Source organism: Coregonus lavaretus (assembly GCF_964263955.1).
Source record: "Coregonus lavaretus genome assembly, chromosome: 6".
NCBI classification, from domain to species: Eukaryota; Metazoa; Chordata; class Actinopteri; order Salmoniformes; family Salmonidae; genus Coregonus; species Coregonus lavaretus.
In genome coordinates, this window is record NC_139993.1 from 31777813 (window position 1) to 31797268 (window position 19456).

A 19456-nucleotide genomic window follows, 5' to 3' on the forward strand; every position below is an offset into this window, starting at 1 on the left:
GGTGTACTCACTTTTGTTGCCGGCGGTTTAGACATTAAGTCGGAGTGAGGGTTTTGGATCAATGCTACTTGGGAAATCCGTTCAACGTCTTGAGGAAAATCTGGAATGTTTTGGAGGAAAGTGTGGAGTCGGTGAGAGTCACAAGAAGTGGTCTTATTTTGATTTTTTGTGTGTGTGCCAAGCAGAAGAAACGTGTTTTAAGACTCAAAAATATATCGGAGTGGAATGTTTCCTCTATGGATTTTCGTAGCCGGGCGCCTATCAAGGGGGTTATTTCTGGGGTGGCGCAAGAAATAAAGGCAGAGAATATTACTGAAGACATCAATGGAGTGGTTAGTGAATGTCGACTGACCTGTATGGTGGATGGAGAAAATAAATTAACTTAATCCATGCTACTGTTCTTTGATGAAGAGTCTCTCCCTTCTCATATAAAGTTAGGATTCATGAGCTTTTGTGCACAAGCCCCTTCAGTGTCATTAATGTAAAAGATTTGGTCATGTGTCAAGTGTGTGCAGAAGGGAAGAGTATCGAATGCCAGGTGAAGTGAAATGCTGCAACTGTGGAGGTGAACATGCGCCTGAATTCCTGGAGTGCCCTGTTAGGGTGAAGTAGAATGAGGTGGCAAGGGTAATGAGTGTCCAGCGTGTCTCTTATCTGGAGGCGGTGAGAAGATTGGAAGGAACGAGTGGCGGGGAAGAAACAATGGTAGTAGAGCCACCACGACCAGTGAAGGGTTCTCATCAACTCAAATCAAATCAAATCAAGTCAAACCAAACAGTCTATGACTAGGGTGGCTGGAGTCTTTTACAATTTTGAGGGCCTTCCTCTGACACCGCTTGGTATAGAGGTCCTGGATGGCAGGAAGCTTGGCCCCAGTGATGTACTGGGCCGTACGCACTACCCTCTGTAGTGCCTTGCGGTCGGAGGCCGAGCAGTTGCCATACCAGGCGGTGATGCAACCAGTCAGGATGCTCTCGATGGTGCAGCTGTAGAACTTTTTGAGGATCTGAGGACCCATGCCAAATCTTTTCAGTCTCCTGAGGGGGAATAGGCTTTGTCGTGCCCTCTTCACGACTTTCTTGATGTGTTTGGACCATGATAGTTCGTTGGTGATATGGACACCAAGGAACTTGAAGCTCTCAACCTGTTCCACTACAGCCCCGTCAATGAGAATGGGGGCGTGCTCAGTCCTCTTTTTTTTTCTGTAGTCCACAATCATCTCTTTTGTCTTGGTCACGTTGAGGGAGAGGTTGTTATCCTGGCACCACACGGCCAGGTCTCTGACCTCCTCCCTATAGGCTGTCTCATCGTTGTCGGTGATCAGACCTAACACTGTTGTGTCGTCAGCAAACTTAATGATGGTGTTGGAGTCATGCCTGGCCATGCAGTCATGGGTGAACAGGGAGTACAGGAGGGGACTGAGCATGCACCCCTGAGGGGCCCCCGTGTTGAGGATCAGCGTGGCAGATGTATTGTTACCTACCCTTACCCGTCAGGAAGTCCAGGATCCAGTTGCAGAGGGAGGTGTTTAGTCCCAGGATCCTTAGCTTAGTGATGAGCTTTGAGGGCACTATGGTGTTGAACTCTGAGCTGTAGTCAATGAATAGCATTCTCACTGAAGGATAGTGAAATGCTACATGTTAAAAAGGTGAACTTTGTAATATTTGTATTATTTATTGCAGTGGTCATAAACTGTACAGCACAAGCGGAGAAGACATTTAAGAAAACTGGAATCATTGTGAATGCCGCTGAACGTTTTGAGGTATTTTGTGATTTCACAGCTGAGGCCGTGCAATAATTCCTGTCAGTGAATGTACCACCATCACAGGCCTCTAAGCCTTTGTAGCGATGTATTTTGGAGTGGACTGTGACTGAAGAAGTGGGATGGGTTTTCTTAGTTGACGTGTTTGATTTTGTATGATGTCGTTTTCCCCTTTTCAGGCAATGGTTGTTAAGTTTCTTATTCAATACCCCGTCCAGCTGGTGACGGTAATGCACCATTAAAGTTGGATGCCAACTGCCGTTAAACCTCATCAAAGAAGAGATACGTCATCGCTGTGCGTCATTGTCACGAAAGGGGGGCTAGCAGATGCCTTTTCGAGACAACAATAGCCTGTTTTCGCTCAGGTGAGACCCTTTTCTTTTCACAAACACATATATTTTTTACATTGGTTAATAGAGTAAATTGCCACGAATTGAGACGCTGTGAAATCTTTAATTGGTTCATATTTGCTAGCTAACTTTAGCTTAGTAGCTAGCTAACTTCTATAGCTAACGTTACCGTTAGCTAGCCAGCGTTATGGAAGTTGGCTAGCTACTGCTGTTTGACAGCCGTTTTTATTTATGGTTAGTTGTAATATGTTGGGTAAATACAGAATACAATATCTAACGTTTGTCGAATGTTTTGTTTAGCTTGTCAACGGTACCATGCTAGAGTTACATGGTTGATATGGAGAGCTTCTAGCTATGTCAGCTAGCCAGTGTGTAACATCATGCCATTGTTATCCAAGATAGCTAGCTGCATTCTTGTTAGTTTGCTAGCTAGCTGGTTAAATGGCCGGCCCGCTCATTAGGCAGGAGTAGAGGGCGTATTTTCTGAGTTAAACTGACCAAGAAGCATCTCCAACAACAACACATAAAACCCCACATAATTATGCCACAAAACAATGACAATTTCTCTCAACCAGTGGCATATTGTCTGTTTAGCTGAGCGCTGATGCCGTCCTCTGATAAGCAGTGCCCACTTTGTCAAAGGCAGGGCGCAAAATATTTTGGTTGTCCATTCCCAGCGCGCCTCTCCAGCGTGCTGATGGAGAGACTCATCTGAAGCGCTCCACCAACGTTCAATCAAAAAAAATATTCCAACTTAAATCATGTAGCAAATATATGGTAAAAATAGTATGTGGCATTTTCTATAGCCTACAGGCTGGAATGTATGACAATGTAATGTATGACATAAAATGTATGACAATGTAATGAGATGGACACTTTTTACATCATGCAGGTTTCTCTGATCAAATAGCCTAACCTAAATGGCGCTCAATCAAATAGAAAATGAGCTGTTATGTTAACAAACAACATATCCTAAAAACAGGACAGGTAAATGTAAAATGGATAATATGGAAAGGGCAATCACAACTGTTGTCCAGGAGTTTCACCCCATTGTCATGATCAGTGGTTTCAAGTTTTTATCAGTCAATTTGACAAGCTGATCATAGCGAAAAAGAAAATACTTCTGCATTTCCCGCTGTGTAAACACATTGCAAATATGCTCGTGATAACTCCAACTGGCAAGTGTCTTCAGACTTTTTCAACCTCTCCCTAGCCGAGTCTGTAATACCTACATGTTTCAAGCAGACCACCATAGTCCCTGTACCCAAGAAAGTGAAGGCAACCTGCCTAAATGACTACCGCCCCGTAGCACTCACGTCGGTAGCCATGAAGTGCTTTGAAAGGCTGGTCTGGCTCACATCAACACCATCATCCCAGAAACTCTAGACCCACTCCAATTCGCATACCGCCCCAACAGATCCACAGATGACGCAATCTCAATCGCACTCCACAAGGCCCTTTCCTACCTGGACAAAAGGAACACCTATGTGAGAATGCTGTACATTGACTACAGCTCAGTGTTCCAACCCCATAGTGCCCACAAAGCTCATCACTAAGCTAAGGACCCTGGGACATCACTAAGCTAAGGACCCTGGGACATCACTAAGCTAAGGACCCTGGAACTAAACACCTCCCTCTGCAACTGGATCCTGGACTTCCTGACGGGCCGCCCCCAGGTGGTAAGGGTAGGCAACAACACATATGCCACGCTGATCCTCAACACGGGGGCCCCTCAGTGGTGCGTGCTTAGTCCCCTCCTGTACTCCCTGTTCACCCACGACTGCATGGCCTAGCACGACTCCAACACCATCATTAAGTTTGCTGAGGACACAACAGTGGTAGGCCTGATCACGACAACGATGAGACAGCCTATAGGGAGGAGGTCAGAGACCTGGCAGTGTGGTGCTAGGACAACAACCTCTCCCTCAACGTGAGCAAGACAAATGAGCTGAACGTGGACTACAGGAAAAGGATGGCCGAACACGCCCCCATTCACATCGACGGGGCTGTAGTGGAGCGGGTCGAGAGTTTCAAGTTCCTTGGTGTCCACATCACCAACAAACTATCATGGTCCAAACACACCAAGACAGGCGAAGAGGGCACGACAACACCTTTTCCCCCTCAGGAGACTGAAAAGATTTGACATGGGTCCCCAGATCCTCAAAGTTATACAGCTGCACCATCGAGAGCATCCTGACCGGTTGCATCACCGCCTGGTATGGCAACTGCTCGGCATCCGACTGTAAGGCGCTACAGAGGGTAGTGCATACGGCCCAGTACATCACTGGCGCCAAGCTTCCTACCATCCAGGACCTATATACTAGGCTGTGTCAGAGGAAGGAACAAAAAATGGTCACCGACTCCAGTCACCCAAGTCATAGACTGTTCTCTCTACTACTGCACGGCAAGCGGTACCGGAGCGCCAAGTCTAGGTCCAAAAGGCTCCTTAACAGCTTCTACCCCCAAGCCATAAGACTGCTGAATAATTAATCAAATGGCCACCCGGACTATTTACATTGAACCCCCACCCCCCTTTGTTTTTACACTGCTGCTACTCACTGTTTATCTATGCACTGTTTATCACTTTACCCCTACCTACATGTACAAATTACCTCGACTAACCTGTACCCCCCCGCACATTGACTCGGTACCGGTACCCCCTGTATATAGCCTCGGTATTGTTATTTTTTATTTAGTAAATATTTTCTTAACTCAATTTCTTGAACTGCATTGTTGGTTAAGGTCTTGCGAGTAAACATTTCACGGTAAGGTCTACAACTGTTGTATTCTGCGCATGTGACAAATAAAATTTGATTTGATAAAGTTGGGTAGCTGATATTCAGAGCTTAAATAGCCAAATTGATTAGTCCCAGGAATCAGGACTATTAAAGCCAATGCAATGGCCTGTTTTACAAACGGGGGTCTACCACATGGATGGGCATTAATACAATTCCATTGCGGGCGACATGGTAGGCTACACCCTATGTCTTTTTTTGGTCCTGTCCGGACATAGTTTTTTTTGTTTTACATTTAAGTCATTTAGCAGACGCTCTTATCCAGAGCGACTTACAGTTAGTGAGTACATACATCATTTTTTTTATACTGGCCCCCCATGGGAATCGAACCCACAACCCTGGCATTGCAAACGCCATGCTCTACCAATTGAGCTACATCCCTGCCGGTCATTCCCTCCCCTACCCTGGACGACGCTGAGCCAATTGTGCGCCGCCCCATGGGTCTCCCGGTCGCGGCCGGCTACGACAGAGCCTGGATTCGAACCAGGATCTCTAGGGGCACAGCTAGCACTGCGATGCAGTGCCTTAGACCACTGCGCCACTCAGGAGTTTTACAAACGGTAGGCTTACCACAGATGGGCATTCATAAAATTCAATTTCAGGTAACACTGTAGGCTACACCTCAGTAAGCGCAGACCGACGCTGATGCCTTTTGTACGTATTTTTTTGGTGCAGTTCTGGACCTGCCTTGATCTCCACATCTACGGCCATAGATTTTTGGTCCAATCCAGACGTCTATGTTTGGTTCAGATTTTGTTCGGTCTGGACCAGCCTCAATTTGGCCCAAACATAGACGTCTATAAATTACTTATTTTCAACTTTCATTCAGAACAAAAATAATTGCTTGATTTCAACATCCGGAAAATACATATTTTCAACGTCTGTAAAATACGTATTTTCAACATCAGGAAAATAAGTATTTTCAGCTTTCATTCAGAACCGAAAATGAACCTGATTTCAACGTCCGGAAAATACGTATTTTTCAACTTCCTGGAAAATATGTATTTTAAACATACAGAAAATACCTTTTCACTTTTCATTACATTTACATTTTAGTCATTTAGCAGACACTCTTATCCAGAGTGACTTAAGGAGGGTTAAGTGCCTTGCTCAAGGGCACATCGACAGATTTTTTTTACCTATTCGGCTCGGGGATTAGAACCAGCGACCTTTCGGTTACTGGCACAACGCTCCTAACCACTGTATATCTTTTGTATTTCCGGTATTTATTTTCAATACTGATGCAGTTCCCAGTGACAAACCCTTGCACAATATAGAAGAGCCTAACCGAACTACAAATAGTTCCAGCTGATTGCGAGGAAACGTGCTTAGGTTGACTACTTTCGGCAATTGTTTAGTTTATATATTGTGCATCACGTGCAATGCATCATATCTCCACCACCCACTTACTGCCAAAAGGACCAACAGCATGTACAACCGTTAGTGTAAATATAATTTTATTCCACATTCTGCCTTGTAGAGACTATTGCATCTTTTTTACAGCGACTTCTTTCAGACTGATATTCATGGAGTAACCATGGTAACAGTCTGTTTAGGCAGCTAGCTAGCTATTTAATTTGCCAATGTTATTTTTGGGCCATGGCTCAATTCGTGGGTGAGTAAGCTTGCCACCTAGTTTGGTTTATGATAGAATGGCTATATGTATAGCTAGGTTGTTCGTCGAAAACATAATGTCAAAATAATACTTTAATTCTGTCAGCTGAGGAATAGGCCTAGTCTTAGGGATGCCGAAGAAGTTCCAGGGTGAGAACTCCAAGGCGGTCACTGCCAAGGCCCGCAAAGCAGAGGCCAAAGCAGTGGAAGACGCCCGCAAGAAGAAGGAGCTGGAGGATGCACTATGGCAGGAGAATGACAAACATGTCCTGAAGAAAGAACAGAGGAAGGTGAGACCTTTCGCACTCTGTTTCCTATTCTCACACAGGGTCAAATAGTCTGCAGCAGTATTACGTTGGGCTATATCACGATCCAGTATCTTGCTATGTATGTACAGACACCAGACTCTAGAATCTACAAATTAATTCCCTGATATGTTGAAGTGGGTCTGATCATTTAGACTGACTTTAAATGTCCCCTCTCTGAACCTGCAGGATGACAAGGAGAAGAAGCGCCTTGAGGCCCTGGAGAGAAAGAAGGAGAACCAGCGGCTCTTAGATGAGGAGGCTGCAAAGATTAAGGGCAAGGCCAAGGAGGCGGCTGCTGCTGCTGTGGTGGCGGGCAAAGTGACCCGGGCCCAGATTGAGGAGACGCTGCGTGTCGAGCAGCAACTCCAACAGCAGGAGCAACCCAAAGAGAAAGGCAATGACCTCACCAATATACCTTCAATCATTAACCAGGCTCTCTTTCCTCTCCGGGTTCTGTTGTATTCTTATGGTCTCCCTCTCCTATGTTTGTGTCCACAGAGAAGAGTCACCTGGAGACGCCCCTGGAGGAGAATGTGAATCGCATCATCCCCGAGGAAGGTGCTGTGGATGCTAGAACCGTAGAGGATGCCATTGCCGTGCTCAGGTACAGAATACTGAATAGGCATAACCTCTCAATGTTGCTTTTGTAGGGGGTAACAGTGTTGAGATTACAGGAGAGAACTAGGGGAGCCTTTCCATTGGTGTACCATACCGTTATCAACAAAGTGGGTTTGTTGTGACCTACAATATACACATACAGTGCCTTCAGAAAGTATTCACAATCCTTGACTTTTTTCACATGTTGTTGTTACAGACTGAATTTAAAATGTATTAAATTGAGATTTTGTGTCACTGATCTACACACAATACCGCATAATGTCAAAGTGGAATTGTGTTTTTAGAAATGTTTAGAAATTAATTTTAAAATGTTGTAAGGTCCCTCAGTCGAGCAGTGAATTTCAAGCACAGATTCAACCACAAAGACCAGGGAGGTTTTCCAATGGTTCGCAAAAAAGGGCACCTATTGGTAGATGGGTAAAAATAAAATGCCGACATTGAATATCCCTTTGAGTATGGTGCAGTTATTAATTACACTTTGGATGGTGTATCAATACACCCCGTCACTACAAAGATACAGGCACCGTTCCTAACTCGGTTGCCAGAGAGGAAGGAAACCGCTCAGGGATTTCACCGAGGCCAATGGTGATTTTAAAACAGTTAGTTTAATGGCTGTGAGAGGAGATAACTGAGGATGAATCAACAACATTGTAGTTACGCCACAATTCAAATCTAAATGACAGAGTGAAAAGAAGGAAGCCTGTTCAGAATACAAAATATTCTAAAACATGTACTAAAGTAATACTGCAAAAAATGTGGCAAAGAAATGCACTTTTTGTCCTGAAAATAAAGTGTTATGTTTGGGGCAAATCCATATTTTGGTGGTGGCTGCATCATATTATGGGTATACTTGTCATCGGCAAGGACTAGGGAGTTTTTCAGGATAACAAATAAATGCAATAGAGCTAAGCACAGGCAAAATCCTAGAGGAAAATCTGGTGGTCTGCTTTCCTGGGAGACAAATTCACCTTTTCAGCAGGACAATAACCTAAAACACAAGGCCAAATATACACTGCAGTTGCTTACCAAGACAACATTGAATGTTCCTAAGTGGCCTAGTAACAGTTTTGACTTAAATTGGCTTGGAAATCTATGGCAAGACTTCAAATTAAATCAAATCAAATTTTATTGGTCACATGCGCCGAATACAACAGGTGCAGACATTGCAGTGAAATGCTTACTTACAGCCCTTAACCAACAGTGCATTTATTTTAAACAAAAAAAGTAAGAATAAAACAACAACAACAAAAAAGTGTTGAGAAAAAAAGAGCAGAAGTAAAATAAAGTGACAGTAGGGAGGCTATATATACAGTAAAATAAAGTGACAGTAGGGAGGCTATATATACAGGGGGGTACCGTTGCAGAGTCAATGTGCGGGGGCACCGGCTAGTTGAGGTAGTTGAGGTAATATGTACATGTGGGTAGAGTTAAAGTGACTATGCATAAATACTTAACAGAGTAGCAGCAGCGTAAAAAGGATGGGGTGGGGGGGCAGTGCAAATAGTCCGGGTAGCCATGATTAGCTGTTCAGGAGTCTTATGGCTTGGGGGTAGAAGCTGTTGAGAAGTCTTTTGGACCTAGACTTGGCACTCCGGTACCGCTTGCCGTGCGGTAGCAGAGAGAACAGTCTATGACTAGGGTGGCTGGAGTCTTTGACAATTTTGAGGGCCTTCCTCTGACACCGCCTGGTATAGAGGTCCTGGATGGCAGGGAGCTTTGCCCCAGTGATGTACTGGGCCGTACGCACTACCCTCTGTAGTGCCTTGCGGTCAGAGGCCAAGCAGTTGCCATACCAGGCGGTGATGCAACCAGTCAGACTTGAAAATGGCTGTCTAGCAATGATCAACAACCAACTTGACAGAGCTTGAATAATTTTTTAAAGAATATGAATCAATGTTTTACAATCCAGCTGTGCAAAGCTCTTAGCCAGAAAAACTCACAGCTGTAATCGCTGCCAAAGGTGATTCTAACATGTATTGACTTAGGGGGTTGAATACTTATCTAATTGTGATATACACTGTGTCCACAATTATTAGGCAAGTCAGTATTTTGACCATATCATCATTATTATGCATATTTCCCAACTCCAAGCTGTATAAACTGGAATGCTTATTGGATTTAAGCATATCAGGTGATGTGTATTTGTGTAATGAGGGAGGGTGTGGCCTAAGGAGATCAACACCCTATATCAAGGTGTGTATAATTATTAGGCAGCTTCTTTCCCTCAGACAAAATGGGCCAGAAAAGAGATTTAACTGACTCTGAAAAGTCAAAAATTTTAAAAAGTATTTGAGGGATGCAGCACTCTTGAAATTGCTAAGATATTGGGGCGTGATCACAGAACCATCAAACGTTTTGTTGCAAATAGTCAACAGGGTCGCAAGAACCATGTTGAGAAAAAAAGACGCAAATTAACTCTAAAGATTTTAGAAGAATCAAACGTGAAGCTACCAGGAACCCATTATCCTCCAGTGCTGTCATATTCCAGAACTGCAACCTACCTGGAGTGCCCAGAAGTACAAGGTGTTCAGTGCTCAGAGACATGGCCAAGGTAAGGAAGGCTGAAACCCGACCACCACTGAACAAGACACATAAGTTGAAACGTCAAGACTGGGCCAAGAAATATCTGAAGACAGATTTTACAAAGGTTTTATGGACTGATGAGATGAGTGACTCTTGACGGACCAGATGGATGGGCCCGTGGCTGGATCAGTAACGGGCACGGAGCTCCACTTCAACTCAGACGCCAGCAAGGTGGAGGTGGGGTACTGGTATGGGCTGGTATTATTAAAGATGAGCTAGTTGAACCTTTTCGGGTTGAAGATGGACTCAAACTCAACTCCCAAACCTACTGCAAGTTTTTAGAAGACACTTTCTTCAAGCAGTGGTACAGGAAAAAGTCTGCATCTTTCAAGAAGACCATGATTTTTATGCAGGACAATGCTCCATTGCATGCATCAAAGTACTCCACTGCGTGGCTAGCCAGTAAAGGCCTTAAAGATGAAAGAATAATGACATGGCCCCCTTCCTCACCTGACCTAAACCCTATTGAGAACTTGTGGTCCCTTCTTAAACGGTCGATTTACGGTGAACTAAAAAATTACACCTCTCTGACCCGTGTCTGGGAGGCTGTGGTTGCTGCTGCACAAAAAGTTGATCGTCAACAGATCAAGAAACTGACAGACTCCATGGATGGAAGGCTCTCAGAATTGTCAAAGACTCCAGCCACCCTAGTCATAGACTGTTCTCTCTGCTACCGCACGGCAAGCGGTACCGGAGTGCCAAGTCTAGGTCCAAAAGACTTCTCAACAGCTTCTACCCCCCAAGCCATAAGACTCCTGAACAGCTAATCATGGCTACCCGGACTATTTGCACTGCCCCCCCCACCCCATCTTTTTACGCTGCTGCTACTCTGTTAATTATTTATGCATAGTCACTTTAACTCTACCCACATGTACATATTACCTCAACTAGCCGGTGCCCCCGCACATTGACTCTGCACCGGTACCCCCCTGTATATATAGCCTCCCTACTGTTATTTTATTTGACTTCTGCTCTTTTTTTCTCAACACTTTGTTGTTTTATTTTACTTTTTTATAAAAAATAAATGCACTGTTGATTAAGGGCTGTAAGTAAGCATTTCACTGTAATGTCTGCACCTGTTGTATTCGGCGCATGTGGCCAATAAAATTTGATTTGATATGACTGTTATTGAAAAGAAGGGTGGCTATATTGGTCACAGAAATGTTTATTTTAAAATGTTGAGTTTGTTTATTATTCTCACTTTAACAGATGAAAATAAACAAGTGAGATGGGGAACTTTTCGTTTTTCATTTAGTTGCATAATAATTCTGCACACTAATAGTTGCCCAATAATTGTGCACACATAGATATTCTCCAAAGAAAGCCAAAACCTCACTTTTACTTTATTAAATATTCAGGTTTGAGGTTTATTAACATTTTGGATTGACCGAGAGCACTGTAGTTGTTCAATAATAAAATTAATCCTCAAACATACAACTTGCCTAATAATTGTGCACACAGTGTATTAGTGTTTTATTTTCCATAAATTAGGAGAAGAAGAAACAGGTTAGATTTTTCTTCCACTTTGACATTTAGAGTATTTTGTGTGGATTGTTAATACATAAAAAAAATAAAAAAATTGAATCCATTTTAATCCCATTTTGTAACACAACCAAATGTGGAAAAAGTCAAGGGGTGTGAATACTTTCTGAAGGCACTGTATAACATCAGTTACTTTTCATACTCCAGGCTATATAAAAGAAGACAAAGCAGGCATGGCAGGTATCATAACAAGTATGAGGTTCCATAGGGTAGCTAAAGTGAGAGAGGTCAAGATGGCAAAGTTTCAACCCGCTCCTCTTGTTTGTTCTTTCCCAGCACGGCTGAAGAGCTCGACCGCCACCCCGAGCGCAGGGTGAAGGCAGCGTTCGCTGCGTACGAGGAGCTGAACATGCCCCTCCTTAAAAAAGAGAACCCCAACATGCGGCTGTCGCAGCTCAAGCAACAGCTGAAAAAGGAATGGATGAAGTCGCCAGAGAACCCCCTGAACCAGCGCTTTGCCAACTACAACACAAAGTGAACCAACTCCAGCAGCAGCTAATACAAAACTGTCTACTTATGCACATTGGACCTTACAATGGAAGATGCCCCAACCTATAATTATTCCCTCATTATGAATGTGTTGCTGGAAAAGCTGCACTCATTCCCTAGGAAGGACCTCCGATGCAAGGAATCACCTTAGGACTTCTGCTTGTTCATTCAGATTTGACAAGGAAAAGCCCCCCCCCCAAACCAATGTTCCTGCTGATTTTATTTTACTGTGCATGCCCACTTATGAAGCATCTCAGCGGTTTATGGATTTTATTCCCACTATCAGTTTTTGGCACTTATGTTGAAAAGGGATTAAAGTAATTTATTTCAGTTCACAATACACTAACATATCCAATTGTTTCTGAGAATGAGACTACAGGTATGTGGTCTGCACTCTTGCCTATCGTAATCGCCTCCATTAACCTCTAATAATGATGATGATGATGATGAACCACATAAGAAAATATCATGACCAGAGCCAGTTGTGGACTTGTTGTAAGAACACTGGCTTGTTATAAACTCTGCCATTTTGAGCACCATTGGAAAGGACAACCCCTTTCCCTATGATAATGTGTCTTGTGGCACCTGTTCCCCATCCTAACAGGGCCTTATTAGGTGTACCTACTCAATACATCAATACTGTTGTTGCTAATCCTGGGATCATGCAATATTAGGTCTGAATCCTGCATCTGCTTTCAGGTTACATTTATACATTGAATTGTATGGAGATTGTTATTGCTTTTTTATAAGTTAAATTTGAAAAGACTACAAAAAGTTATTTAAAATCTCAAATTCATGTAAATCTAAATACCCCCCAAAAAAATTAAATGCAGGTTTACGTTACCCTTTTCTCACCTGTTTTCGAGAGATTTGTGTATGGAGTTTCTATGTAGAAAGGCCATCTCATTTATGGAAAGCATACAGCTCACCACATCTCGTCAATTGTGTTTTAGGAGCTGCAGGTAAGAAGTGTCTCTTAATACCCACCACTTCTGTATCAACAGCACAATCATTTAGCACAAATGAGTTTTTAAAATTCATTGCATTTTGATCTACACTCATTTCACCACTTACATAGACTTTCAGCCGTGTGCATGCCTTACATTAGTGGTTGTTTTCAGCCAGGTTTCCATCTGAAGAGGATACTGAAGGTTTTTAGCCGTGCTCTGATTCTCTGTCCTTCACCCCCAAGTGCAGACAGGCATTTACAGCACTGCTGGAGCTAGAAATAAGTAATCTGTGTACGCGACTAAACTTTGATTTGAAGTGCACACTTGTTCACTCCCTTTCATAGATTTAAAATTAATAGACTAGTGTAAGGAATACTTGCACCAATCCAGTGCTTTTACATCCATGGTGGAGTCAACAAGTGTACACTTACAGTAAAAAGGAAGGGAATTGGAATTCATCCATGTGACTCTTCATCTTTGGTTCCCAGTGGCTCCTGAATTTGACTCATGCTCTGACACTGGATGACACTCAGCAGACTACACTCACATCCTCTTCCATTTAATTAATTAATTGCTGATCTATAAGATATCTTATCAATTGTATATTTATAAGGTGGAATCGTCTGTTGGCATTTATACAAGAAAACAGTATTGTGTAGCCATGCATTTTACTCTGCTACAATACTGTTATAGATGCCAATACCATACAGGTGTAAGAAAATACTGTTACTGTGGAATATATATATATTTATATAAACTCAGCAAATGGCAGAACACTGACATTCCTGTCTTGCAGGAAATCACGCACAGAATGAGCAGTATGGCTGGTGGCATTGTCATGCTGGAGGGTCATGTCAGGATGAGCCTGCAGGAAGGGTACCACATGAGGGAGGAGGATGTCTTCCCTGTAACGCACGGTGATGAGATTGGCTGCAATGACAACAAGCTCAGTCCGATGATGCTGTGACACACCGGCCCAGACCATGACGGACCCTCCACCTCCAAATCGATCCCGCTGCAGAGTACAGGCCTCGGTGTAACGCTCATTCCTTCGATGTTAAACGCGAAACCGACCATCACCCCTGGTGAGACAAAATCGCGACTCGTTAGTGAAGAGTACTTTTTGCCAGTCCTGTCTGGTCCAGCGACGGTGGGTTTGTGCCCATAGGCGACGTTGTTGCCGGTGATGTCTAGTGAGGACCTACCTTACAACAGGCCTACAAGCCCTCAGTCCAGCCTCTCTCAGCCTATTGCGGACAGTCTGAGCACTGATGGAGGGATTGTGCGTTCCTGGTGTAATTCGAGCAGTTGTTGTTGCCATCCTATACCTGTCCCGCAGGTGTGATGTTCGGCTGTACCGATCCTGTGCAGGTGTTATTACACGTGGTCTGCCACTGCGAGGATGATCAGCTGTCCGTCCTGTCTCCCTGTAGCGCTGTCTTAGGTGTCTCACAGTACGGACATTTTAATTTATTGCCCTGGCCACATCTGCAGTCCTCATGCCTCCTTGCAGCATGCCTAAGGCACGTTCACGCAGATGAGCAGGGACCCTGGGCATCTTTCTTTTGGTGTTTTTCAGAGTCAGTAGAAAGGCCTCTTTAGAGTCCTAAGTTTTCATAACTGTGACCTTAATTGCCTACCGTCTGTAAGCTGTTAGTGTCTTAACAACCATTCCACAGGTGCATGTTCATTAATTGTTTATGGTTAATTGAACAAGCATGGGAAACAGTGTTTAAACCCTTTACAAGTTATTTTGATTTTTACTAATCTTTGAAAGACAGGGTCCTGAAAAAGGGACGTTTATTTTTTTGCTGAGTTTATATACAGTACCAGTCAAAAGTTGACACAGCTACTAATTCAGTTGTGTTGTGACAAGGTAGGGGTGGTATACAGAAGATAGCCCTATTTGGTAAAAGACCAAGTCCATATTATGGCAAGAACAGCTCAAATAAGCAAAGAGAAACTACAGTCCATCATTACTTTAAGACATGAAGGTCAGTCAATACGGAACATTTCAAGAAATTTGAAAGTTTCTTCAAGTGAAGTCGCAGAAACCATCAAGCGCTATGGTGAAACTGGCTCTCATGAGGATCGCCACAGGAAAGGAAGACCCAGAGTTACCTCTGCTGCAGAGGATAAGTTCATTAGAGTTACCAGCCTCAGAAATTGCAGCCCAAATAAATGCTTCAGAGCTCAAGTAACAGACACATCTCAACATCAGCTGTTCAGAGGAGACTGTGTGAATCAGGCCTTCATGGTCGAATTGCTGCAAAGAAACCACTACTAAAGGACACCAATAATAAGAGACTTGCTTGGGCCAAGAAACACGAGCAATGGACATCAGACCGATGGAAATCTGTCCTTTGGTCTGATGAGTCCAGATTTCTGGTTTCAACCACCATGTCTTTGTGAGACGCAAAGTAGGTGTATGGATGATCTCCGCATGTGTGGTTCCCACCGTGAAGCATGGAGGAGGAGGTGTGGGGGTGCTTTGCAGGTGACACTGTCAGTGATTTATTTAGAATTCAAGGCACACTTAACCAGCAAGGCTATTACAGCATTCTGCAGCGATACACCATCCCATCTGGTTTGCGCTTACTGGGACTATCATTTGTTTTTCAACAGCACAATGACCCAACACACCTCCAGGCTGTGTAAGGGCTATTTGACCAAGAAGGAGAGTGATGGAGTGCTGCATCAGATGACCTGGCCTCCACAATCACCCGACCTCAACCCAATTGAGATGGTTTGGGATGAGTTGACTGTTAATTGAAATGCATTCCAGGTGACTACCTCATGAAGCTGGATGAGAGAATGCCAAGAGTGTGCAAAGCTGTCATCAAGGCAAAGGGTGGCTACTTTGAAGAATCTACAGTGAGCACCATAATTCATTGGACAGTGACCATTTATTTTGAAATTTTGGTTCTGTACTCTAGCACTTTGAGCTTGAAAGGATACAATGACAATGAGGGTGAAGTGCAGACTGTCAGCTTTAATTTGAGGGTATTTTCATACATTTCGGATTAACCGTTAAGAAATTATAGAAGTTTTTGTACATGGTCCCCCCCATTGGACAGTTTAACATAATGTAGAATAAAGTAATCATTGTTCATATTTGGTCGCATATCCTTTGCATGCAATGACTGCTTGAAGTCTGCGATGCATCGACATCACCAGACGCTGGGTATCTTCCCTGGTGATGCTCTGCCAGGCCTGTACTGCAGCCATCTTCAGTTCCTGCTTGTTTCGGGGACTTATTGCCTTCAGTCTCTTCTTCAGCATGTAAAATGCATGTTCAATTGGATTCAGATCCGGTGATTGACTCGGCCAGTCAAGGATTTTCCACTTTTTGGCCATCAAAAACTCCTTTGTTGCTCTAGCAGTATGTTTAGGGTCATTGTCTTGTTGCATGATGAAGTGCCGTCCAATGAGTTTGGAGGCATTTGGTTTTATCTGAGCAGATAAAATATTTCTGTAGACTTCAGAATTCATTGTTCTACTTCTGTCTGCAGTCACATCATCGATGAAGACAAGTGAGCCTGTTCCACTGGCAGCCATACAGGCCCAAGCCATAACACCCCCTCCACCATGTTTCACGGATGAGGTGGTATGCTTTGGATCATGGGCATTTCTTTTTTTTCTCCACACTTTCCTCTTTCCATCACTCTGGTACATGTTAATCTTTGTCTCATCTGTCCACAATACTTTTTTCCAAAACTCTTGGGGCTCTTTTTAGGTGCTTTTTAACTGTAATCTCACCTTTCTGTTCTTCAGGCTTATCAGTGGTTTGCATCTTGTAGTGTACCGTCTGTAGTCCTGCTGGTGTAGTCTTCTACGTATGGTAGACTTTAACACATCTACACCTGCATCCAGGAGAGTGTTTTTGATCTGTTGGGCTGTTGTCAGGGGGGTTTTCTTCACCATAGAGTGTATTCTCCAGTCATTCACTACAGTGGTCTTCCTCGGTCTACCGGGTCTTTTGACATAATTGAGTTCACCGGTTGTTTTTTTCTTGTTAATGATGAACCAAACTGTTGACTTGGGCATGGCCAGGGTTTTTGCAATGTTCCTGATTGATTGATTTTCATTTCTGAGCCTTATGACGGCCAGCTTCATTTGCATCAACACTGCTGTCTTCCTCATGTACAAAATGTACAAAAGGTGCTGTCATTTCTAAACGGTTCATCCGATATGTATGAAAATACCCACAAATTAAAGCTGACAGTCTGCACTTCACCCTCATTGTCATTGTATCCTTTCAAACTCAAAGTGCTAGAGTACAGAACCAAAATAACAAAAACATGGGTGACATGTCTGGTGACTTGTGTACGGGAATTGTGTACAGATCCTTGCGACATGGAGCCGTGCATTATCATGCTGAAACATGAGGTGATGGCGGCGGATGAATGGCACGAAATCTGTGCATTCAAATTGCCATTGATAAAATGCAATGGTGTTCGTTGTCCGTAGCTTATGCCTGCCCATACCATAACCACACCGCCACCATGGGGCACTCTGTTCACAATGTTGACATCATCAAACCGCTTGCCCACACAACGCCATACAAGTGGTCTGCGGTTGTGAGGCCGGTTGGACGTACTGCCAAATTCTCAACGTTGGTGGCGGCTTATGGTAGAGAAATGACCATTCAATTCTCTGACAACAGCTCTGGTGGACATTCCTACAGTCAGCATGCCAATTGCACACTCCCTCAACTTGAGACCTCTGTGGCATTGTGTTGTGTGACAAAAGTGCACATTTTAGAGTGGCGTTGCCACACCTGTCAAGTAGATGGATTATCTTGGCAAAGGAGAAATGCTCACTAACAGGGATGTAAACAAATTTGTGAACAACATTTGAGAGAAATAAGCTTTTTGTGCTTATGGAAATGTAATTTTTTATTTCAGCTCATGAAACATGGGATCAACACTTTACATGTTGCATTTATATTTTTGTTCAGTGTATATATAATTGTTCATTCAAATGTCATAACTCCATGTTTTTGAACATTCAGAGTCGCTCTTGGTTGGTGAGAGACAATCCCTGGTATCCAACGTGATAAAGCCCTCAACTATAGTAAATCACTACATCAAGCGTAATATAAAACTTTTATTAAGCCTATAGGTTTAATTATGTATACATAAGTAAATGGCCTAATGACCACATTAAGCACTGTGTATGTTGTCAAATGCATGATCAAATCCAATGTTTTATGATTACTTGCTATGGCAAAAGCCTGTGTCACTTTTAGACATTAGGCTGATGCAAGTGCTATCATTTATGACAACTGTATATACGATAGACACATAAGGAAGTAATAGCTGTATATAGGCTACTCTTCTCTAAAACGATGCCAGGTAGGGAGTGCTGGGTATGGGAACCTTTTCCCAAGTGGCCAAACCACACCTTAAATGAGGAAGTTGGTTTGGAGCAGAAAGCTTGGATTGCTATTACAAACCTAAAGACTTCCCCTGTTTATGATTCAAGAATGAATGACAACCTGTGTGTCAGGAGGATATATAATATACATTGATCGGGTGGTCTCATTCATGTGCAGATTAAAGACACTTTGGCCCCTTCTCAATTTGTCTCTACGATTCCTTGCATAATTCCTCAACTCCTTCTCAAGCGTATTGGAGAAGATCCAAGGTCCTATCCCTGAGACCCTTTTCTCCAATGCATTTTTAAAAGGAGAGAGGATGCAAGGAAAGATGAATGAGGAAAAAGGCTTTGTATGGTCCTTGTGGCGGAGGAGATAAGAGGCTCTGTGTAGGCTTTTGAACTACGAAACATCAATGACTAGTTTCTCTGACCCCTAATTGACCATTCTGCTTTGAAAGCACTGACCGACTCCCCATACAAGCAACTGTTCCTTTAGCTATCTATGGGCCTGCTTTGAGTCCATTTATGTATGTGTGAAGTGTGAATTGGTCCTTATTGCTTAGATCTGATGTCACATCCTTTTCTGTATCCCGCACAGACCTATTGCTTTGTCCCTCATTGCATTTGCATGCCAGACCTTTTAATAAGCCCAGCAGCTGCCCTTTCTTCAGTTTGAATCCTAATGATCACTTTCAAAGGAAAGCGGCCCTATCTCAAGTGTTGCGCACTAGGAAGTCTGCTGTCTGGCTCCCACTTCAAAAGCCTTTCGAGCTGTGCCCTGCCCCGGCACTGGCCAAGATCACCTCCAAGTTGTGTCTGGCTTTCTACAAGGAGGGTGAGAGAAATGTATCTGAAGGAATAAGGTAAGAGTCTCTGGGCTATGGGGTATGACTACTGGTCTGATCAGTTATTTCTCATGCTTTGGGTCGATTGAGCATAGAAAAGTAATACATGCAAGAGTTTTTTTTCTTCCTAAAGGGTCATACAATTGATACATTTGTTAAGCCAGGAAAGAGAGTGTCTGGTAATGGTTCAGTTTAAATGCATAATAATGTGTATTGCA

At 43.4% G+C, this 19456-nt stretch overlaps 1 protein-coding gene across 1 annotated transcript; it reads left to right on the forward strand.

Moving 5' to 3' along the window:
• The first annotated feature begins 2051 nt into the window (after positions 1 to 2051).
• LOC311130950 (coiled-coil domain-containing protein 124-like) lies at positions 2052 to 12904 on the forward strand. Its single transcript, XM_084163774.1, has 5 exons — positions 2052 to 2127; positions 6628 to 6811; positions 7016 to 7223; positions 7328 to 7433; positions 11849 to 12904. The coding sequence occupies exons 2-5, from the start codon at positions 6653 to 6655 to the stop codon at positions 12048 to 12050; spliced, it is 675 nt and encodes a 224-aa protein (XP_084019900.1). The 5' UTR covers positions 2052 to 2127; positions 6628 to 6652; the 3' UTR covers positions 12051 to 12904.
• The last annotated feature ends 6552 nt before the right edge of the window (positions 12905 to 19456 follow it).

Excerpts from the sequence above, each read along its gene's own strand:
- LOC311130950 (XM_084163774.1), top strand. The coding sequence starts at position 6,653 with ATGCCGAAGAAGTTCCAGGGTGAGAACTCCAAGGCGGTCACTGCCAAG. Across the intron at positions 6,812-7,015 it reads TGAAGAAAGAACAGAGGAAG|GATGACAAGGAGAAGAAGCG; the intron begins GTGAGACCTTTC and ends CTGAACCTGCAG. Across the intron at positions 7,434-11,848 it reads GATGCCATTGCCGTGCTCAG|CACGGCTGAAGAGCTCGACC; the intron begins GTACAGAATACT and ends GTTCTTTCCCAG.